Source organism: Penaeus chinensis, chromosome 31 (assembly GCF_019202785.1).
Source record: "Penaeus chinensis breed Huanghai No. 1 chromosome 31, ASM1920278v2, whole genome shotgun sequence".
Classification (NCBI taxonomy): Eukaryota; Metazoa; Arthropoda; class Malacostraca; order Decapoda; family Penaeidae; genus Penaeus; species Penaeus chinensis.
In genome coordinates this window covers 16,763,591-16,788,036 of record NC_061849.1, presented here as the reverse complement: position 1 = coordinate 16,788,036, position 24,446 = coordinate 16,763,591, and the positions used below count along the sequence as shown (strand labels likewise).

At 39.2% G+C, this 24,446-nt stretch overlaps 1 protein-coding gene across 1 annotated transcript; it reads left to right on the top strand.

The window, feature by feature from the left end:
* LOC125041771 lies at positions 1-24,174 on the top strand. The gene is made up of 24 exons (XM_047637047.1): positions 1-230; positions 1,815-1,977; positions 2,302-2,441; positions 2,769-2,909; positions 3,277-3,409; positions 3,648-3,748; positions 4,049-4,106; positions 4,864-5,070; positions 5,697-5,894; positions 7,072-7,221; positions 7,543-7,724; positions 10,676-10,908; positions 11,340-11,382; positions 12,047-12,103; positions 12,493-12,633; positions 15,791-15,929; positions 17,703-17,775; positions 17,998-18,058; positions 18,323-18,417; positions 22,428-22,558; positions 22,655-22,741; positions 23,003-23,063; positions 23,197-23,279; positions 23,417-24,174. The coding sequence occupies exons 2-24, from the start codon at positions 1,818-1,820 to the stop codon at positions 23,494-23,496; spliced, it is 2,754 nt and encodes a 917-aa protein (XP_047493003.1). The 5' UTR covers positions 1-230; positions 1,815-1,817; the 3' UTR covers positions 23,497-24,174.
* The last annotated feature ends 272 nt before the right edge of the window (positions 24,175-24,446 follow it).

Sequence of the window (24,446 nt, the reverse complement as noted above, 5' to 3'; positions counted from 1 at the left end):
GTCCTTTTTTTCCTAGAGTGTGCGGACGAACGTGTAAGGCGCAGCAGTGCTCCTTCTTTTCCGACTAGAGGACAGTGTGACAAGAACGAGTTACAAACCCTTCGGCTATAGGCTGTGTCTTACCCTTATATTATCAAATGGAATGAACCAGAAAGCAAACGACACAAGTAATTAAAGCAACAGATTTTCTACCAAAAGCTGGGAATTCAACTTTGGAATATATCATAAAGGTATGTATTTCTGTGTTGTATAACTCTGAGGAACCCTCCTGATGGGTGTTTTCTGATCACTACTCACAGTTATGTGGGCAGACAGACAGACTGATAAAATGGTAGACTGATTCTCTTATCTAGGGAGAAAGAATATATATATATATATATATATATATATATATATATTTATGTATATATACAGATACACACACAAATATACATATATAAATATATATGTATATATATGAATGTATTTATGCATACATGCAATATCTATATTAAATATGTATACGCACATATATAAATACATATATATATATATATGTGTATATATACTGTATACACACATATATATTTATCTATCTATATATTCATATATACTATATAATATATATATATATATGTATATATATATATATATATATATATATTTGTGTGTGTGTATGCACACACACACACACATATCTGTATACTCTTATATATGTATATATATGTGTATATATACATGTAATATATATACTATATATATTACATGTATAAATACACACACATATATATATATACATATATTCATGGGATATATTCATACATATATAAATATACACATATATATTACTTCTGGGAATGCCTCCGGCAGTGTGGTTCTCGTCCTGTAAGGGGCAGCCACCTCTCGGCCACTATTGCTCCCAGGTCCACTTCGACCCCGAGTGGAACACCTGTCAGGGTCCCATCTATGGGGTGAATATGAATGAGGGTAGAGGGGACTCTTTAACCTCGGCTGGAATCCTAGAGACAGTGTCTTAATAAAAAACGCTGTCGGGGAAGGCAACGGGAAACCACCCTGATTAATCTTTTCTTTAGAGCACTAAAGTTAAATATATATACATATATATACATACATGTATACATATATAGATATAGATATATATACACATTTATATGTATATAGATATATAAATATATTTGTATATGTATATATTCACACATGTACATATTTATGTACGTATATATGCATATATGTATATATATACATATATATGTATATATGTGTATATATACATATTTATGTATATATATATTGTATATACATGTGTGTATGTATGCGTGTATGTGTGCGAGAGTGTGTATGTATGTATGTATGTATGTATGTATATATATATACATATATATGTGTATGTGTGTGTATATGCATATATGTTTATATATATACCCATGTATATGTTATAAATATATAAATATATATACTTGGTATATGTAAATATGTATGTATACGTATGATATATGTATATATAGACATATACCTACACATATAGTATGTATATTATATATACACGTATGCATATATATACATATACATATATGCATAGACATACATATATAGACACACAAATATATACATATATATGTATATATTTGCGCGTGCGTGTGTGTGTGTGTACTTACGTGCGCTTACGGGTGTGTATATGGTTTGTTTGTGTTTATTTGCTTGTTTACACGAATGTGTGTGTGTGTGTGCGTGTGTGTGTGTGTGTATGTGTGTGTGTCTGTGTGTGTAGGATTGTAGGAATACAGGCCTAAAATAACTTACTCTTTACTTTCCAGAGAATGCACTTCCCGCCACTGCTACTGGTCTTGATCAGCGTTGTGGTCTCACGCGAATTAAACACAACGTTTCATTTACAAGGTGAAAAGGGACCTCAGTATTTTGTCGAATCCATCGCGTCTCCGCCTCCTGGCCAAGGGCAGAATGGAACTTCTGTACCACGTAAGAAAGAAAAATGAATGGGAGTTATGTAAGAATATATATACACACACATACGCACATACATGTGTCTGTACGTGCGCGCACGTCTGTGTGTGTTAATCTTCTCGTGTATTTTGGCATTTCTTCTTGCGCTCAAAAATAATATGCTTCGAATATGTTGTGATAGGTCTGTATGTAGTGTAACTGAATGCTTAAATACACATACCCCCCACACATATATGTACATTCATACACAGAAATATATATATATGTAAATATATGTATACATAAATCTAGGTAAATATCAATTTGAACCACGATAACCCATGAATGCATTAATTTCAGGATCTCCTCCAGACTCAGCGAAGGAAGACTCTGTTCCCGAATGCGCCGATGAAATCAGTCATGACACTTCCTTCGACTGGGCCTTTGTCTGCCCCCGGGCTGACTCTCTCTATAAGTTATTCGAACGATTTAAACGAGAGGTGAGAATTGTTTTGGTATATTGTTATTTGCCTAATGATCTAAATCTAATCTAAAATGTATGATAGAGTTAGAAATCAGAATTTACAGCATTATGTATTATGGTATTTTAACTTTCCCACTTCTCCTTTTAACGTGTTTGTATGCGTTTTTTATATAGTCAGAGTTTACAGTTATACTCATGAAGAGAGCGAGCACGTAGAATGTAAAACCGAAAGCGAATATATATTGTTAAAGTGTAGACAATTTTTTGTGTTAATTGTGGTGTTAATTTCATGTCGACGATTATAACTGCACGATGGTTCTTATTCTTGAATGCGTGCCGACAGAATCATAGAATGCGCGTCAAAATCACGGTGAAGAAGGTGGACGGACCGCTAAGACTGCAGCCTCCTCCCAGAATCATCATCATCTCGCTTTTTCTTCAGAACGCGAACGTAACACGAATATCTAATGAAGCGCAAAACCTGGTATTTATGCGATTTTTATATCTAATCAGTAGGATCTTTTACAACAGATCTTGCTGAAGTTGATAAAAGTTATTTTGAATGATACTCAGAATAAAGTAAAAGAGTCTGGAGTTCACAGAGAAAATATTATACTATAAAAAGTGAACGTTTTAACAATATATTAGTAGCCTATCATGCAATTCGATTTTGTGATACTGTTGCGAAACTCAAAAAAGGGTTTTGATCATATTAATCAGTTTAGCGACTGATTTTCACCCTTTCACTAGTCCTAACCTACATACTCTGACTAGTTGGGACAAAAGGAAAACCTGCTCTTAGCATTCGGAACTTAGGAATTCGGAATTTAGCCGTCTGACCTTTTCCACAGTCCTCGTTGTCATCCTTAAGCCGGCTGGACCTGAGGAACAACCCGCTCCTTGAGCTGGAGTACATGCAGTGGATGAGCGTCCTGTCCTCGCTGACGGTACTCAGTCTCAGAGAAACGCCTGTGACTGAGCTGGGTGAGTTCGACAAAGCACAAACAACAAGCTTATGGATTGTGTTAAAAAAATGTTTTGTTTACTCTTTTCTTCTGCTTTAGTTGTTTTTTTCTATATTTATTCTTTCATTATTCATCAGTAACTAACTGGCATTTCTTACCAATCAGTTTGTCCCCAAAGAATAATGGAAATAAAATATATAGGCAGAAAGTGTGTGAACATAAATGGTCCGGCTACTATCTGCAGTCCATCTTTCCAGCACTGACGTTACTGATGCCGTATCTTCCTGCTCTCCAGCACCTTGACATCTCCTCTTCTGGCCTCCGTTTCCTCCCTGAGAAAGTCTTCGACAAGAACCCGGTAAGCTTGCCATGCTTTCAAAAATACATCCCTCCCCAGTGAAAAAAAAATAATGTCAGTATTTTCATCGGTTTGGAAAGCTCATGTATTGATGTGCCCCGCCTGCTTTTCTTCTCATTTATATTTAATTTTATTGCATTTAGTTGTCACGTCTGCTAATTTACTGGTTTAATTGCTATATCTTTCACTTTGTAAATCAGGAGTAGGTTTACAGACCAAGTATTAAAGGTATATGTATTGCTTGAGGTTCCTTACTTTCCATGTGGTCTGTTGTGGTGAATATTATCTGTTCTTTCACAGGAACTGCAACTCCTCGATTTATCGAATAATGAATTTGGGAAACTAACACTACCTGGAAGTAAGTTGCTCTTTGAAGAAATGTTTGCTAAAAACGTATTGTATTTGAATTTAAATGCGTGAATATATACAGTACACACATATGTGTGTGTGTGTGCTTGTGTGTGTGTATATATGTATATATATATATATATACATATATATATATAAATGTATACACATATATGTACATAAGTTTGTTTACATATGTATATATATACACTATATATATATATATATATATATATATATATATATATATATATATATATATATATATATATTTATGTGTGTGTGTGTGGGTGTGTGCGTATGCTTGTGAATATATATATACATGTATATACACATGTATATTTACATATGTATATATGTATACACATATATATTGTGTTTGTGTTGATGTGTGTACCGTGTTGATAAATTATGTGTTTTTCTACCAGATATGTACTTATGTATATGCATATATATATGTAAATATATGTATTGTATATGTGTTTATACAATACATATATGCATATACATGTATATACATGTGTATACATTCACACACGCGCGCGCGCGCACACACATATATATGTGTATGTATGTATGTATGTAAGTATATGCTGACAGAAATGAAATGAATACCCAGAGCCATGTCCCCTCTCACTAGCTAATATGGCTATATGTACTGTATATATTCGTCCATCTGCATGTATTTGTGGTTGTATATGTGTTCACTTATGTGCGTTTGTATCCATGCACACACGAGCATCCATCTCCGTTTCCCCGCTCCCCAGGCTTGACCTTGAGGCTGACGCACCTCAACATCTCGAGCTGTCAGCTGGACAAGGTGTCCGTGCTGACGGCGTGCGTGGAAGGCCCGTGCCCCACGCCCTCCTCCCAGGGACGCCTGAGAATTTTGGACGTGTCCAACAACTATCTGAAGTGGTTGCCAAGGAGACTGGTGGAGTCCCTCGAAAAAAATGCCGTTGTCAATATCAAAGGTAGGAATTAATTCATTGATAGCATACATACATATGAATATATATACACATACATATACATATATGTATGTATATATATATATATATATATATATATCAATACACACACGCACATATATATATATATATATATATATATATATATATATATATATATATATATATATATACATTTATGTATATATACATGCACACACATATTATATATATATATATATATATATATATATATATATATATATATATATATTTATTTAAACATATATACTTATACATACATGCATACATATAAACACCTACATATATAATGTGCGTGTTTGTATATTTATGTGTATATATATATATATATATATATATGTGTGTGTGTGTGTGTGTGTGTGTGTGTGTGTGTGTGTGTGTATGTATATGTATATATATGTATATGTATATATATTTATACATAAATACACATATATTCAGTCTACTTGTAGATATATGTGTGTGTGCAAAACACATGCATATATATCTATCTCTTTTATCATCATAGTCTATTTCTTCCTGTGCGTGGCAAGAAGAGGGACGGGCCATCTATTTCCCGGCCGTGCCCTTGTATTGTCTATATAATCGACTCCCGTCTCCCGCCGCAGAGAACCGCTGGAACGAGGCGTGCCACCGCTGCCCGCTCTACTACCTGTGGCAGTACTCGAGGCAGGCGCTGTACATTGACGCCCGCGAGGACCTCGACTGCTTCAGCGAGGCCGTTCTTCGGAGGTGCGGCTGGGAGGACTGCCCCACCGAGTGCGACTGCGACCGCGAGAGGAACACGGTGAACTGCACCGGGAAAGGTGACGCCTGCTTGCCTCCGCTTTCTGGCGGGAGTGAGCGTGGGTTTCCTCGCTTTTTCTGATTTGGGTGCGAGGGAGGGACGCCAACGACACGGAAAAGATTTTCGATGGAAACACTCTGAACCTGGTCGTTCTCTCTCTCTCTCTTTCTCCCTCTTGCTCTCCCTCTCCCTCTCTCTACATCTCCCTCCCTCCCTCCCTCTCTCTCTTTCTTTTTCTCTCACTCTCCTCTTTCTATATATGCATATATATGTATATATATACATATATATTGTTTATTTGTTCATCAGCCATTTATTCCACTGTAAGACTTGGGCTTCTCTAAATTCACACACACATATATATGTATGTATGCATATACGTGTATATATATACATACATATATACATGTGCTTATACTTTTATATGTGTGTATATGTAAAAATATACATACATTTATATATGTATACATATATGTATATACACACATACACATACATACATACATACATACGTATGCACGTAAATACATACATACATACATATATTTAAGTACCAATACATATACAAATATATGTATATGCATACACATACCCGCACGCATATATACACCCATGCATTGAAGCGCATAGGCTTCCTTCCTCATTTACAAATGAAAGCAAGATATATTCATCATTAGCGGATGGGAAGTTCACACTCAACTTCCGTAGCTCTCCATCGAGTTAACTGTGTCCTGTGTAAGTGAAGTTCAACAAATCTTTCCCGATATCGCTGCTTCCAAAATGCTTGACCAATGAAGGTCAAGTTCCCTCTTGTTTATGTTTATTTAGCAGGTTCTCTTGACACTGAATGTTGTCAAGGCCGCACTCGTTGCTGTCTCTCCCTCCTGTACAGCTGACTCTTAACAGCTGAATGACCGAAGGAATTCAAAAACTTCCATTTCCTTGTCATCCTCGTTGGGAATCCATCATTCCGATGCATAAGTTGCAATTTTAAATATTAAAGATCGTGGTAACATTATTCTTGTTGCAAATAATATGAGTATATCTTTCCATTCGTCGGTGAAAGAAACCATAGCGTTTACAGCTCTACACTTGCATGAGATGAAAGCTACAAGGAATGAGAATCAAGTCGGACAGTAACCCTGCGGTCCGTGAGCGTCCATTGACCTTCCTTCATCCTCCTCCTCCTCCTCCAGGCCTGGTGGAGCTGCCGATCGTCGTGCCCTCCGAGACCGAGATCTTCCTGGCGGACAACAACGACATCACGAACATAGATAACCTCTACTTTCCCACGTACTGCAACCTCAAGCAACTCAGTGTCGAACGCAACCTCGTGACTGAGCTTTGTGAGTGCTTCAGTTACGTCTGTGTGGATGACGCGTGTGGGTGATGCTTATATGTGTATTTGGGGATTTAGGTATGTGGGTAATGTGCATGTCTGCGTGGATGACGCGTATGTGTGTGGATGATAGCATGTGGGTGTCACGTATGTTCGTGTGGATGGCGGCGCTGGATGACACGTGTGTGTGTGGATGTGGAGGAAGGCATATGTGTGTAAATGAACAATGTGTGTGTGTGTGGAGGGGGGGGGGGAGGCGTCTGGATGACACGTATGTGCGTGAATGAAGACATTTAAGTAATTTTCACCAATCTTTATTCTTGAACAGTGCTCACAGTTAAAGGGAAATGCAACTGCCCTACAGACGGAGACTACTACAGGGAGGAAAGCAACTGTTATCCTCTGCATCTCCACACAGTGTCCTTAGATGATAACAAGATTAAGAGACTGACCGCTGCCGACTGTTCGTTGCTGTATCCTCTGAGGACACTTACGATGTCTAGAAATAAGGTACGCTGTGTTTTATTATCATTATTATTAGCAGATAGAATTCCTGCTCTTCAAATCTCCCTACTTTTCTCTCTCTCTCTCTCTCTCTCCCTCTCCCTCTCTCTAGCGATATTATTGTTGGTGCACATCTGTGTTGGGGGTAATCTGCCCCCACCATTCCGTAGGGGCAGATTAGCTGTCAGTGTCAGAAAGAAACGGATTAAACAGAAAAAGAAACAAATTAACCGTTAGTTACTTCTCGGTCTCTCCGAATGGCAGAACTGCCGTCACCTAAGGGATTAAACTTTAAAGAAAAAATCCTTTGTGTAGGATCCTATAGAAGTAACAAGGGAAAAAGAAAGAAAAGGGAAAAAGAAAGGAAAAGGGAAAAATAAAGAAAAGGGAAAAAAGAAAGGAAAAGGAAAAAAGAAAGGAAAGGGAAAAAGAAAGAAAAGGGAAAAAAGAAAGGAAAAGGGAAAAATAAAGGAAAAGGGGAAAAAAAGGAAAGGGAAAATTAAAGAAAAGGGTAAAAAGAAGGAAAAGGGAAAAAGAAAGGAAAAACGGAAAAAAGGAAAGGGAAAAATAAGGAAAAGGGAAAAAAAAGAAAGGAAAAAGGAAAAAGAAAGGAAAAGGGAAAAGAAAGGAAAAGGGGAAAAAAGGAAAGGGATAAATAAAGAAAAGGGAAAAAAAGGAAAAGGGAAAAAGAAGGGAAAAGGGTAAAAAAGGAAAGGGAAAAAGAAAGGAAAGGGAAAAAATAAAGGAAAAGGGAAGAGAAAGGAAAAAAGAAAGGAAAAGGGAAAAAAGAAAGGAAAAGGGAAAAAGAAAGGAAAAGGGAAAAAAAGAAAGGAAAAGGGAAAAAGAAAGGAAAAGGGGAAAAAAGAAAAGGAAAAAAATAAAGAAAAGGGAAAAAAGAAAGGAAAAGGGAAAAAGAAAGGAAAAGGGAAAAGAAAGGAAAAGGGAAAAAAAGAAAGGAAAAGGAAAAAAAAGGAAAAGGGGAAAAAGGGAAAGGGAAAAAAGAAAGGAAAAGGGAAAAAGAAAGGAAAAGGGAAAAGAAAGGAAAGGGAAAAAGAAAGAAAAGGAAAAATAAAGAAAAGGGAAAAAAAGGAAAGGGAAAAATAAAGAAAAGGGAAAAAAGAAAGGAAAAGGGAAAAAGAAAGGAAAAGGGAAAATAAAGGAAAAGGGAAAAGAAAGGAAAAGGGAAAAAGAAAGGAAAAGGGGAAAAGAAAGGAAAAGGGAAAAAGAAAGGAAAAGGGGAAAAGAAAGGAAAAGGGAAAAAGAAAGGAAAAGGGAAAAAGAAAGGAAAAGGGAAAAAGAAAGGAAATGGGAAAAAAAGGAAAAGGGAAAAAAGAAAGTAAAGGGGAAAAAAAGTTAAAGGGAAAAAAGAAAGGAAAAGGGAAAAGAAAGGAAAAGGAAAAAAAAGAAAGGAAAAGGGAAAAAGAAAGGAAAAGAAAAAATGGCCCCCATGGTAAACAGTGGAAGGTAAGACGCGTGAATGCGAGCAGGACATTTTGGTTATTCTTTGATCGGAATGAAATTGAGGAACGTGTAAGTGGGAGTCACAAATAGCACTGCTAATTAACAATTTATTAAAAAGAAAAGAAAAGCAAAATTGGTACAAAGAACTTGGTACTGATTAGTCTTAATCATCTGTTCCTATCTTTCCACCTACGTCTGTATGTGTACATTATATATATATATATATATATATATATATATATATATATATATATATATATATATATATATATATATATATATTATATGTCCGAAATAGATGCTCTATCAGAACAATATGAATTATTATTACATGTTAAACATTTTAATTCGATGCTCGTCAAGCTAACAGTATGAGTTTCCCCCTCTCCTGTGGGGATCTATAACCGTTTTCTTAATTCAATTATTCCTGTTTTCTACAAGACATAGCCAGATGTTTACATTATATATTCATATATTTACGAAAGAGTTATATAACAATATATACAAAAATTTATTTGTCCGTTTGTTTGACTCGCCTTTGGCAAAATGGTAGTTCAATATATCCACCGCTTATCACATTTACTACACGCTCTCGAGAAGAAAGGTTAATTCTAGTTCGCCCTACCACTGCACTGCATGTAATTGAGTGATACTTTGCACGGTGGAAATCCAATAGATCTGTGAGCCTAGTATTGGTTCTCAAACAGGTGTTCCCTCCGCACTTACCTTGATCATCTGCGGCGATACAGCATGGGGAAACTATAAAGGTATTTGTAGGCCTTGATGTCACCTCTTCCTTCTCGGTTGCAGTAGGAGCATGCACGGCGCTGAGGCGGTTGGGCACAAGTCGGTGTCCTGAATAATGTGTCGACCCGTTATATGTGACTTTTGCCTGCGACCGCGTGCTCTTGAATTCGTGGGTTGGATCTCCGTGGCTACACTTTTTATTATTTACGATCCTAGTCAGTCTCCTTCCCTAGTGAGTTCGTGGATCTGATTTTAGTATAAAGTTAATTTTATGATTGCGTGGCTTGTCAACTCAGAAGCTTTGGTCTAGAAAGCATCTGCCATGTCATACAAAAATCCCGTTTTACAAGTCTTAGACATCGTGTTGCTGATGCAAGATAATTGGTTCAGTATTATTAATATCATTACTGTTACTGTTATTGTCTTTATTATTATTACCAGTATATTATCATCATTATTGTTGTTGCTGTTATTATAATAATTTATTAGTACAGTCAAAATAATTTTCATCATTATCATTATTATTAAAGCCATCATAATTTTCACTATTATTGTTATCAATAGTATTATCATGATCATCATGATTTTCACTATTATTGTTATTAGTAGTAGTATTCTTTTTATTATCATGGTCATTATCATCATGAGTATGATCACCATCACTATCCCATTACTATATACATTTTTATCATTGTTATCGCCATCATCATAGCATAATCATGACCCTTATCTTTCCCGATCCTCTGCAGCTGGAAAACCCCGGGGCGCAGGTCTGTGGCTCCCTCCAACACCTGCGTTCCCTCGACCTCTCACACAACAGGATCACCAACGTAACCTCGCATGACCTCGCCACATACCCATTTCTGCGGGACCTCAACCTCTCTCACAACGCCCTAGAAAAACTACCTCCCAACATAACCGAACTAGCGCCTAGACTCAAGACTCTGAACGTCGTTTCCACTTGCATAAGCAATTTAACCAGGTGAGCCTATGGAGGATATTTCGTTCCGGAAGAGGCCAGACTGGTGTCTTTTTTTACCTCGAACTTGGAGACGACAGCAAACAGAGGTTGAATGTTGGGGAAACGAAGGGAATGTGCCTTAGGCATTACTGGCCTACAGATTATTAGCAGTAATGTTCCATAGCTCATGTGTAAGATATTTCATTAAAACTTCTTTACGTGAATCTACATAAGTAATGGAGAAATGGACAAGGTTTGGCAGTTGATGAATCTATCATAAAAAATGTAAATGCGGATTGAATAAAAGTTGTTCCTTTTTGTCTTAAAAGTCTGAAAGGCATATATCGCTGGAGACCTAGGATCAAAACGGACTGCACATGCTAAATAGATAAGGCATTTCATTCTGTACATACCAACGGCATTATATGTTTTTTTTTCTTTTTTTTTCGCAGTGGGACCTCGGGACTGAGTATTATTAACGAAAACATCTCTATGGTATGTAACCGTCACGGTGTCCAAATCATGCACATTTAGTTTATGAGTGTGCTAATATGATGCATACATTCAGACATACATATCTATCTGTCTGTCTGTCTACCTGTCATTCTGCTTTTGTCTCTCTATACACATATATGTACATATCTATCCACATGCCATCTTTCTCCGGACTTCCGACAGCCTGAAAAGCATTCTTAGAAGATTTAAACGCGAAAATCTGTGAACCAAAATTTAATACTACCAGATATTATGTGTTAACTGCACCTTACTCTACTAGACACATAAATGCCAATATTGTAACGTAACAATGTTCTTATGTAACAATAACTTTACAAAATAAACTGTTTGTCATTATCATCATTAATATTATCGTCATTGTTCTCATTATTATAATTACTAGTATTACTGTTGTTGTTGATATTTTATATCATTATTGTTATGGCTATCATTAGCATTAATATTATTGTAAGATTATCATTATTGATATTACTATAATTAACATTGTTGTTGCTGTTATTAACATTATTTACATTATATTATTGCTATCATTATTATCATTGTTTTTATCATTCTTATTATTATTGCTATTATTATGATGCTGCTGCTGCTGATTTTGGTTATGAGTACGTGATGATTATTTACAACCAAGGTCCTCTGGCAGATGAACTGCGGTCGCCACGATCAAGGCGCGGCAAAGGAAGAGCCAGGGACGCCCGAGGTGAGACTTACGTTGAACTGGGTTTGAATGCATGTGGTTTGTGCCTCCGGTTGGTTATCGAGGTTTGGACGCAAGCAGATTCTTCTCAAAAGCGAGTGCGTCTTATAGGCCGATGCATTATACATGTGCTGAGGCGATTCTAAGGGATGGTGAGAATGTTTTTTTCAGTTCTTTGAAAATAGGTGTGGGTGTAGTGGTTGTAAGTATTGTACATTAGAAAAAAGGCAGCAAATAGAGAATAACACGTTTTGAATTAAATAAGAAACATTCTGCCTCAGTGTCCTTTCATGTTGTTCCAACTGACTCTGAATGTTGCTGATTATCCTGCTTTGATGCTACTTTACTTTAAATCGTCGATACGATCTAAACACTTTTTTATCTCCCGACAGAAAAAGTCAGTCAAAGCCTTCATGGTAGCCATTGCCGTCTTCGTCATAGTGATCATATTCCTCTACGTGTGCAGCGTATGTGTCAGGCATTGGTGCTCCCCCGGAGGATACACTACCAAGGAGATTGAAGACACGAGTGAGGTAAGTCACTGTCCAGTCATGGTTTTCGCTTCATCATGATTTTACCTGTTGCCATGTCGGTGATTATATTCGTCTTCGTTTCATAGTGGTCGTGGAATCTAGTGGTGCGAAAGTGCAGAGAACAGGGCCTTGGATCATCATTATCAAGAACAGATAGTTCTGAAATGAACAGCTGTGACCAGTGACCTTATATGTCTCCTGTGACCACACGCAACGCAGCAGTTCTGTTGCTGATGTTCCAGCAGCTGTCGCCAAGTGGCGAGATCCTTCACGCTGTTACGAGTGTTTCTTAGAGATCTAGATCACTGATTGACTAGGGAGAGGTACTGAAGTAGGTTACCGTTGCTTTCTTCAGTAGCCGTGTCTATACCAGACGGGTGATCCCTGACCATTGACATGACGTGGTTCTTCTGCTTAGCGTCACGCGTCCAGTCATTCTCTGCAAAAAGAAGTCACAGGCAGAGCAGATCGGAGAAAGGAGAAAGACAGATAGGTCCTTGCCTCGTGCTTTTTCGGACATGACTTCAGTGTCTTGCTAGGAAAGATTTTGCTTAACAACATTCCTCGTAAGGCTCTAAAAACCAAGGTGCAAGTACAGTGATCGTTGGCAGGGGTGATCTAACCGCGCAGTTCCTTATGTATCAAAAGTATTGGTCAGTCTTTTTTATTATTTGAAGTGATAAGAAATATAGTAACATTACGAACAACTCTAATTACTAATCCACATTTAGTGGTTACTTTTCCATTATTCCTATCTGTTACGACGTATTTCAGGGTTCTTTTGTTAGAGAAGAGGGTGACTGGGTTCATGCAAAAGTTGACTGCAGTGCAAGTGATTTGATTTGAATTTTATCTGTTTTATGTGTCCAGAATCCTCATGTTAGCTTTTGCCTCAGTTGATAAATTTCACGGATAAATATTTCCCCTTCCATTAGTAAAAAAAAAAAAGCTGGCATTGGTGTATCTTGTCACATCTCTTACTGGATTTTTGCTGTTACATCTTGCGCTTCATGACGAATATTTTTATCTCGATATTCTCTGCTTAGAGTACTCGAAAGTCTCTCGAGCTATGTTGTATGGTGGCCCCATACAGGCTAATCTACACACATATGTACGCATGGACGTACACACGCATATGCATATTATGAACACAAACACAGGAACACAGAGGTGAGAAGAAACAGCCAAATGTGAAAAGAAATTGAAAGTAACGTTTCTACCTCGTCAAGCGTTCTTTTGCAAATGAAGCAACTAACCGAAATGGATGATCCCCATCAGCTATTTTGCTTTGCCCGCAGCATTGCGTTTGGCACTTCGTAGCACTACCAACCGCACAAAATCAACGAAGGACAAGTAAGGATATGTCAGATATGCAAAGGTGAGCTTCACCCGGGCTCTGCCAATGGGGGGATCCCAGTTAGTGCCGCTTAATGCAGACTCGAACAATGGAAGGCAACTGAACTTCTGATTCGACTGAACTTCGTCCCAACCACAGCAGTAACCCTCAGGCGACTGTTGAAACTTCTCGCGGTTGGGAGGGGCGCGAACCGCCGACCCCTCGAGTGAGAGGCCAACACGTTACTACTGTGCTAGCCCAAGAAAGCATGCTGACTGCTAGTCATTAACATTTTGAATTCAAATAAAATATCAGGGATATATTCTGGCCAGTTGTGCGACAACATTGCTCTGCAACCTTAGTCAATATAGGAAGGTTACTGTATCCATCAAAACATACAAGAGCTTCAGGACCATAGTTGTTCAAAACGTGTGCAACATAGTTGTTAACGACATCCTGGTAGGTGCACAACACAAATATGCGGAAACAGACAGCGCCAATGAATTTCTCGTGGCCCAAAACCCTTACACAATAGATTGTATCCCCCTATGAGCTCTACAGTAGAAAATTCGTAACACGGCTGGCGGCGGCCATCTTGGAATTTGCTGCCCCATGCGTTAAACTTGTTGGGAATTCTGGAGGATTTTAAGGCCTTTGATTCACGAAGGGATGAAGAAGCATTCATGAAAAAATCGGCTGTCTCTATTTTTTTCCAACTCATAGCAGTATATTACGTAATGCTCCTGGGCTACTTGATGAGTTCAAAAAGCTATGTTCAACTTCTGATGTGACAGATATAGATATAGATTAGATAATGTCATAAATATATGTCTATATTTGTCTTACTTTACGATGCAACCAAAGGGTGGCAGTATCGTCCATCGTACTCCGGGAAACCATCCTCTAAACCAGTGGTTCCCAAACTGGGGGCCATGATCTGAGGATATGTATATATAAAACAAAAGGAGTTTAGCGGGTAGGCAGCCATTGGGCCAACTTACAGGTTTGAGCAATGCCTTGCACGAGTAATACATCCCTCTTTCGTCTGTACAGTAACTTTTTGTTTACCTGATTACGTGTTCTTGACATTAAACAAGACATTGAGACGTTGTAAATAACTTAATTATAACATAATTGTAAGGTTTCCTAAGCTATCTTTTATTTTCTTATGGTTTGTTTAATGTTGAAACAGCTTTTCGCAACAAAGTAATTTTCAAAATAATTCTAAGTATGGCAAATTTTTATCTGCAATATGTCAGTAAAGCAAACTACAAATTCTTTGTCAATACTTAAAAATAGATTTAAAAAAGTGAAAAATAACAAATGTAATCAACAGAATTACAGGATTTGCTAGAATGTAGGACTGTAGACAGTCACAGTAGTATGGGTTATGCTTGGATCATGCTATAAACCTTAGACAATTAGTGAGTATTGTACTTGTTAGCTGCATGTGTAAAGCGACTATTACGTTCACACATACTATTCAGATTTATAATGATTTCACTTAGTAGGAGAAGCATTCTCGTGGAAGCTGGTGTGGGCTACATCCTAAAGTGTCCGGAGATTAGGAAGAAGCAGGGGCAGGAAAGGATAGGAGACTGAGAACGGACAGGAAATGGAATTAAAACAGGAGGTTACCTTAGGAAAAATAAGTGTAACTAATACTGATAGCTACTTGCTATCTGCCATTTTTCCTCGTGCTGATCGAACCTTAAAGGTGATGCTGTGTCTGTAACAGTTATTGATCATTAATCTGGGAGATGATATATTAACCTACAGTAAACATGATTCCCTTTTGATTCTTGCTTATTTTCTTTCCAGTGCAAGTACTCAGTGTTCGTTGTCCACTCCTCAAAAGACCGTGAGATGGTTCGAGAAAACCTTATCATACCCCTTTTCCAGCGCGGATACAGCGTAGCCTGGCACGAGAATGCGTTTGTGCCCGGTGCGTGGATATTAGGTATGTACTCGTAACACTGCTGACTGCAGCAGGATGCAATCACCATTATTGTTAACATCATTATTATTTTGGTCATTGTTCTTTTCAAGATTATTTTTGTAGTAGCACTAGTAGTAGCATTAGTGTTGTATGCCATAACTCCATACTGTTTTTTAGAAGTTCGTTATAACGGGATGTTCAGAGACCACACACATATATCAATCTATCTATCTGTATGAACATATAGAGATTATAAACTGTATAAGTACAATTTATATCCGTTTGTCTATTTATCTATCTATATATATAGATTGATATATACTGTATATATAAGTTATATATACTCATCTATATAAATTATATATACTCATCTATATATCTACTAATTTATTTATCTAGCTGTATAATTTATATACAGCCCTCTATATATAGCACGTATATATATATATATATATATATATATATATATATATATATATGAATATACATATATCTATATATATATATATATATATATGAATATACATATATCTATATATATATATATATATATATATGAATATATATATATATATATATATATATGTATGTATGTATGTATGTATATTCATATATATATATATATATATATATATATATGAATATATATATATGGATATATATATATATATATGTATGTATGTATGTATGTAAATATATTGAGTATATATATGTAGGCCTGGTGTCTTTTTCGATACTGCCACCAGCCGGACATTGACTGCTTCCTGCTGTGGCAATTATAGCTATGTTGATATGAATGTTCATAGTAGAAATGTGTGAACTAATAACGAATGTGTAATGCTGAAAGTGTGATGTGTAGATATTGTTAAGTGTGATAACATTAGCCAACTAAATAGGTGAGGACTATTAACCATATATAAAATAGGCTGTACAGGGAAACATACCTATAGTAATAAATTACTATAGGTATTTGTGTGTGTCTGTCACTAGAGAAACAACAGCTTACAGACATTACTGCGGTAAGCACGTAGGAACTATGCGAGGTCAGCCTTACACAAACAGACACACACACACACACACATATATTTATATATATATGTATATGTATGTACATACCTACATTCATACATACATTTATACATACATATAAGTGCGTGCATGCTTTTATACACACACGCACAGGCATATATCTATATATACATGTATATATGTATATGTATATATATACATATATACATATACACATACGCACATATACATATTTATATATATATATACATATGATATATATATATATATATATATATATATATATACATATGTGTGTGTGTGTGTGTGTGTGTGTGTGTAGGTGTTTATATGTATATTTGTGTACATATATGTATATATACATATATATACATACATACATATACATATACATGTACTATATAGATTATCAACCCATTTTACACCAAAATGAATTGACTTAAAGTCCGCATTCCTATGGAATAAGATTCCAGGCATAAACTACCCATCATTCATCAAAATAAAGTGACGTGAAAGTCCAGCTTAATGGACGGATAGAACGAAGAATTACATGATTATAATTATGATAATGAAAGTGAAGATTCAAATCCTAAGAATGATGGCATTGCCATCAGCAATGCTAATTTTGGGACAGATGACAGTAATGATAATCATTAAAAATCATGTAAATGGAAAGCAATAGAACGAAGAGAATGATATATTATAAGGCTAATTGATCATATTCTAGATATTTTGCAGTTTTAAAATACTGAAATGATTTTGCAGAGAACATAGAGAGAGCGGTGAGAAATTCGGAAAGGATGGTGGTCTTTGCAACTGACAATCTTACAGCAAGCAGGTAAGCCTCGTGGGCGCTTTGGCAGGGAAGTCGGTGGTGGATGGGTGGAAATGGTGGAGCTCTTTGGGTATTCATGTGTACAGTAGATAACTCAACAAACACACGCGCAAATGCACCCCATATATATATATATATATATATATATATATATATATATATATATATATATATATATATATATATACATATATACACACAATATGATGTTTTCTGTCCCGTCAGGTGTTCTCTGCAAGAGATTCGTCGCGGGCGTTACGAGGAGATGGACAGAGAAGAATTCAGGGTTAGTAATTTTTCTTTTGTAAAGGGACTCCTTGTTGAATGTTCTTTCAGACTATTATTACCAGGGATGTTGTTGTGGCCATGGTAGCATTACTCGGATTTACAAAGGTCCATTTTATCGTTTATTGATCAAGAAGAAAGGAATGTCTCATTTATTATTTCTAATGATGGTGAAAGACTTTTCAGATAGTCTAGTGTACTATGTGGATGAGGAAATAAACTGTACCATTTAGTCCAATGAAATGACTAATTCGTGAATTGGCAGGTTATGGCTTTGGTCACGGAAACGCTACCGAGGGCGCTGGCGAAGGACCTGTACGAGATCGTCGCCCTGCGCACGCACATCCACTACAGCGACAGGTGAGCCGCGGCAGACATGTTTCTATGATCATGCACACACACACACACACACACACACACACACACACACACACACACACACACACACACACACACACACACACACACACACACACACATATAAATGAAGAGACGCACATTTTTATACACATACACACACATATATACTTATATAAACACGAGCTTCATGCTTGGGGTGATGTGAAGCGATTTTGTGGTAGCCTAGTTAGTGTTAAGCGCTTGCATGCCTTCTCGCTTACAGCTGCCACCGCTGGATAGCCTGGTGCGAAAAGGGAGCAGCTATGCATAAGACTCCCCTGCCAGCTCATAGCCTCTCCATCATCAAGACTTTTGCAGTGCCTCCTCATGGCCACCCATGGAAACTAGGTACCTTGCGGTCCTAGGCTCAGCTGTGGAGGCTCTTGGAGCAGCAGGAGGCCCTAAAGGTACGAAGCCATGGCTTACCGGCGTGTGGATACACCCTGGCTTCGTACTAACTTCTGCCCCCATGCCCCCTGGGGTTAATGGGCGGCTGTGGGGAGGCAGGACTTGCCAGTCGGCCCCCCCGAGATAACCACTGGCAACGAACCATACAGTTGTTGGTGCTGGGGGGAGGGCTAAAGTCCCTCCCAACCAGCAAGAACGGCGGGCTGTGGGTTCCTCTGGGTTGGCGACCGCTGGGACTTGGGTGGGGAGGGGGGGTTACCCATCATCCCATCTGGGTCCCAGCAGCCGCCAACCAGGCGTGATGCTTGTGGGGGAAAGCCCCAGGGAGCCGTGCAGGCGGGTTATGGGACCTGCAGCCAGCCAACCTCCTCTATATGGGGTGGCGTCGTTAGGGGTGGCAGAGGTGGCGCCCACCCAGAGTGACTGCCCAAGGTTAGACCTCAGGCGGATTGTCAGGGTGGGGGCTTGGAACGTCCGCTTCCTGCGACAGGACGATCAGTTACCACTACGGGCTGAGGGAATTGAAGCAGCTGAGAGTTGAGGTGGCTGCTCTCTTGGAGGTGAGAAGACCCGGCAGCAGCACGATTAGTGTGGGTGGCTACACTTACTACTAGTCGGGCCACAGCGACGGCCACCATCTCCAGGGAGTAGCCATAGCCATCTCCAGCTGACTTCAACCCTTGGAAGTTGAGGTCACTCCAGTCGATGAGCGTATTATGATATTTGACTTCATGTCTCTTATTGCTGTATATGCTCCTACGGGTGTATATAAACTTGAGGTGAAAGAGATATTTTACGCCAAACTTGCATGGCAGACAGTTGTCCTTGGTGAGATATTCGTATTGTTCTGGGCGACTTCAGTGCGGTATCCGGCTGCGATCGAGCTGGCTACAAGATGTCTCTCGGTCCTCATGGCTCAGTAGCTGATGCTGGCAGCGAGAATAGCCACTTTTTCCATGACTTTGCTAGGTCCTAGAAATTGAGGATTTCTGGCTCCTGGCATCAGCATTCTCGTTAGCACTCAGTGGAGGATCCTCCAGAACTGCAGGGTGTATCGAAGTGCCGAGTTCTGTGGAACTGATCATAGATTAGTTGTAGCTACTCTCCGGGTCCACTTTACAACCCCCTGGTGCCCAAATGAACACACTAGGGTTCTCATTTGGACAGATTGAGGGAAGACGAGTGTGCTCGGGGGTTTGCCAAGGCTATCTCTGGTCATCTCATAGCACTCGATGGCCTGACAGTCCTGTTCTTTTTTTGGATACCTTCAAGTATGAAACGCTTGATGCAGCTCAGGAATCAATTGGTGAACGCCCAAGAGCAAGACAGAATTCCATCTCGCAGGCGACACTGGAAGCCACAGATGCTTGTCGTGCAGCTTGATTGTCAGGGGATCGCAAATTGCACCGTTCTTAAGTACGCAGGACTAGGTCACTGTTGAGAAGGGATAAGGAACAGTTTATCAGTAATCTTGCAGAGTAGGTCAAAAGCCATTTCTTAGTAAATGACCTTTGTCCTGCCTTCCAAGCCCTGAGAAAGCTGAACTCCAATCCCTCCTCACAGACGACTGCAGTCCGCTCAGCAAGTGGCCAGATAATCACAGATCCTGGTGAGGTGCGTGTGCGTTGGGCTGAGTATTTTGAGTAGTTGTATCAGATTGATCCACCAACATGTGGGTAAAGTTGAGAATCCTCTGCCAGACCCACCCATCAGCGAGGATCCACCTTCCCTGACTGAAGTCAGGGCGGCTATCTCCAAGCTGAAGAGTGGTAAAGCAGCAGGTGTTTGTAACATCCCAGCCAAATTGTTAAAGACTGGTGGAGAACCTATGGCAAGGGGCTTGCATGCAGTCCTTTCTGCCATCTGGCAGACTGGTACCTTTCCCCTTGCCCTGCTGAGGGGTGTGGTCATCCCTCTCTGGAAGGGGAAAGGGGATCGCTGGGACTGCAGCAATCACTGAGGCATTACACTACTCAGTGTACCAGGCAAAGTACTCCCATACATCCTTCTGAGACGTATCAGAGACCACTTGTTGAGGCACCAAAGGCCGGAGCAATCTGGATTTACTCCTGGTAAGTCCACAATAGACCACATCCTGGCGCTTCGAGTCATTGTAGAGCGCCGTCGTGAGTTCGGACGTGGGCTGCTCGCATCCTACATCGACCTCAAGAAGGCGTTTGACATGGTGCATCGTGAATCACTCTGGGAGATCCTGAGGCTAAGAGGAATTCCAACAAGGATTGTTGGATTAATAGCAAACCTGTATACAGGCACTGAAAGCGCTGTAAAGTGTGGTGGGGGCCTGTCGAGCTTCTTCCCTGTTAGTTCAGGGCGTGAGGCAAGGCTGTGTTCTTACACCAACACTTTTCAACACTTGCATAGATTGGATACTGGGTAAAGCTACTGTCCAAAGTCACTGTGGAGCAACTCTGGGCAATATCAAGGTTATAGACCTTGACTTTGCTGATGATGTTGCCATTCTATGTGAATCTTTGGAAACCCTAGTGGCGGCTCTTGATGCATTTAGCAATGAAGCAAAGCCCCTGGGGCTAGAGGTCTCCTGGACTAAGACCAAGATCCAGGATTTTGGGGGCCTACTAGGAGACCCTGTGCAGTCGGTACGTGCTTGCAGTGAAAACATCGAAGTCACAGAGAGCTTTATATACCTCGGTAATGCAGTTCACGAATCTGGGCTGTCAGACCAGGAAGTCAGTAGACGGATTGGCCTGGCAGCAGGGGTTATGATATCTCTCGACAAGAGTATTTGGAGATGCCGGTACCTGTGCAGAAGGACCAAGCTACGTGTTTTCAAGGCCCTGATACTGCCAGTTTTACTCTATGGTAATGAAACTCGGACACTATCTTGTGCTCTGGAATCTCTTCTTGATGCCTTTTGTAACAGATCTTTGCACCGGATCACGGGGTACAGTTGGCGGGATCATGTGTCCAACCAACGGTTGCACCGTGAGACCGGTACAGGACTTGTTACTTGCACAATCCGTGATCGCCAACTCAGGCTATACTGCCACATGGCTCAATTCCCTCAGGATGATCCTGCCCATCAGGTTGTGTCTGTCTGTGACAATCCTGGGTGGAGGAGGCCTGTGGGACGACCAAAAAGGTCGTGGCTTGGGTAGATCGATCAAACCTATCGTGAGGAACTAGAGATGGGCCGGGCCCCTGCCTGGCGGCTCGCCATGAGGGACCCTCGTAGGTGGAAACAAAGGGTGGATGCGGCTATGCGCCCCTGCCAGCATTAGCTCCCAAATGATGAATGATGGTAAACACACATATATATATATATATGCACAGTTTATATACATACATACATACATATATACATATATATTTATTTATTTATATGTATATACGTGTGTGCGTATAGGTGGGTATGTATGCATATCTGTATGTGTGCAAGTGAGTGTGTGCGTGCGTGTGTGTGTGTGTGTGTGTGTGTGTGTGTGTGTGTGTGTGTGTGTGTGTGTGTGAATATATGTATATACCTACACACTTATTCTTTTGGTGACTCATAATGTGTTTCCCAATATCCTTCTTGGCTAAAGAGACTACATCGAGAAGATCTGCCAGTTCCTGCGCCCCCCGCGGCCGGTTCCGGTGCAGGACACCCCCCCTTTGCACGCCACCAGCATCCGGTCACATCTGGATCGCTTTGATGAAATGCGGAGAGGACACAGTAAGTGAAAGGAGAAAGAGTAAGTGTTGACATTCAGCACAAGATATATATTTGCCAATGGCCGCCTGTTATACCCTCTATCTGTCGTCATTGCAGAGAAGCAGAATATGTCTGAGGTAGTTTACTTGCATCGCGATGATGAGGGTTATGTCATCGACCAGTGCACCGCGTCTATCACCAAAGGTTAGTTTCTCAAGACGGTGTTGAAGTGAAGCATGCTTGCATACGGTTGCATTGTTCTGTACCTTGCGCTCTTGGATACTTGTCAGCAGGAGGGGATTTAACTAGCTTTGATAAATATAAAAGTACTAATACAATTAAAGATTGTGAGTGTAAGCTAAGTGATTCACATTCGTTCACTACATATCAAATTGCCAAGCAGAATAGTAAATTTTACATTATTAGTATTACATATTATTATCTATATATATATTTTTCTTACAGGAGCGAGGGTGTCGCCCTGGTCACAGATGTCGCAGGGGGCGCGGGTTCAGATGCTTTTAAAGTAAAGACGTTTTGCAAACCCACGCTGTGTTGGTGTGCAAATGTTTTGTTTATTGACATATTGTTTACTATTATTGCGTTTTTTATTCATACAGTGCTGCAGAAAGTTCAGGTCTTAATAATGTTTTCAACAGATACACGAAGAGCCCAGGAATGCCGTCAGAAAGCTACGCAGAAACAAGGAGTCTAAACTACGTGTTACTGGATCAGAAAGATGGTCAGTTTATAGCCAGTTCAACAAAACGTTATACTTTACAGAACCAGTGTTTTATTAATTAATATATCGTTGATTTTATTTTATTGTATTCATTTACTGTTTGATCAAATATTTTACTTTTCACATTTTGTTTACAGACGATAACGAGGATGAAGATTCGTTCCAGTTGGGAACTTCCTCCAGGTTCTTCATCACAAGAACTTCGTGTCGGTTTTGAGAGGGAGAGGGAGGGGGGGAGAGAGGGAGAGGGAGAGAAAGCAAGGGAGTGAGTGAGAGTGAATGATAGTTAGAGTTATTTGTAATTTAAAAAAAAAAAAATTATAATAATAATAAGATAAGCCTCTCTTTATTAATGTGGGCGAGTCCAACTTTTTCCCACTGCCTGATGGTTCTAAAATGTGTTTCGGAATTTGAAGTGGTCCAGGATTCCCGTCCATGGCACTTTTAGGAATCGTGATATATCCCCGCCTCCTCCCGTCATCGTTCTTTTCATTTTGCAAGTGAGATTGATCGAGGAGCAGCTTTTTATACTCCTGTGGTTTTGGAAGGTAGATTTCCTTTTCTTGGTTATGCTATTGGACGTTTCCATTTTCTGTCAAGCATACTATCCATCACTGTGCATTGCAGTGTACCACGAAGGGTGTACACATGGTAAGGATATTCACGCAGAGTAAGAAGCCACGTTAAAATATATAGTAATGGTGGTGATGGTTATGACAATAAAAACAGTAAGAATGATTTTATGTTAATAGAATAATGATGTGATATAATGGACCGCGTTCATTGCAACACACGTAGAAAAGGTAAGAATGAGAATGAATATCTTCAAAATACAAAAGATGTATTTGACCGGTTTCGATTATAGCTTCGTCAGAAATACATATATAAAATATTCTCTAAGCTTTTTCCTATAAAACCTCTTCCAGATAACTAGTTGCCGTCAGGATCTGCACGTTATAAATTTCATTGTTTAGGAACTTTTCTCTAAGTCCTAAGACGCCATAGAAAAAGTTCAGAAGGGACAGCAGGAACACCGTCATTGCAAAGAAACTCACACAGTGCTTTTCCTCAACGCTACCGCTCCCACTCAAATCAATTACCACGTATTTTTAGAGCGTTCCAAAATGATGTTTCGATTCGTTTTGCCACTTTAGCAGTACTGATAAG

What these genes read in the sequence shown, in the direction of transcription:
- LOC125041771 (XM_047637047.1), top strand. Translation starts at nt 1,818, where the DNA reads ATGCACTTCCCGCCACTGCTACTGGTCTTGATCAGCGTTGTGGTCTCA. An exon ending in AAGAGCCAGGGACGCCCGAG is followed by an intron (nt 12,104 to 12,492) that starts GTGAGACTTACG and finishes ATCTCCCGACAG; the next exon opens with AAAAAGTCAGTCAAAGCCTT. An exon ending in CACCGCGTCTATCACCAAAG is followed by an intron (nt 22,742 to 23,002) that starts GTTAGTTTCTCA and finishes TTTTTCTTACAG; the next exon opens with GAGCGAGGGTGTCGCCCTGG.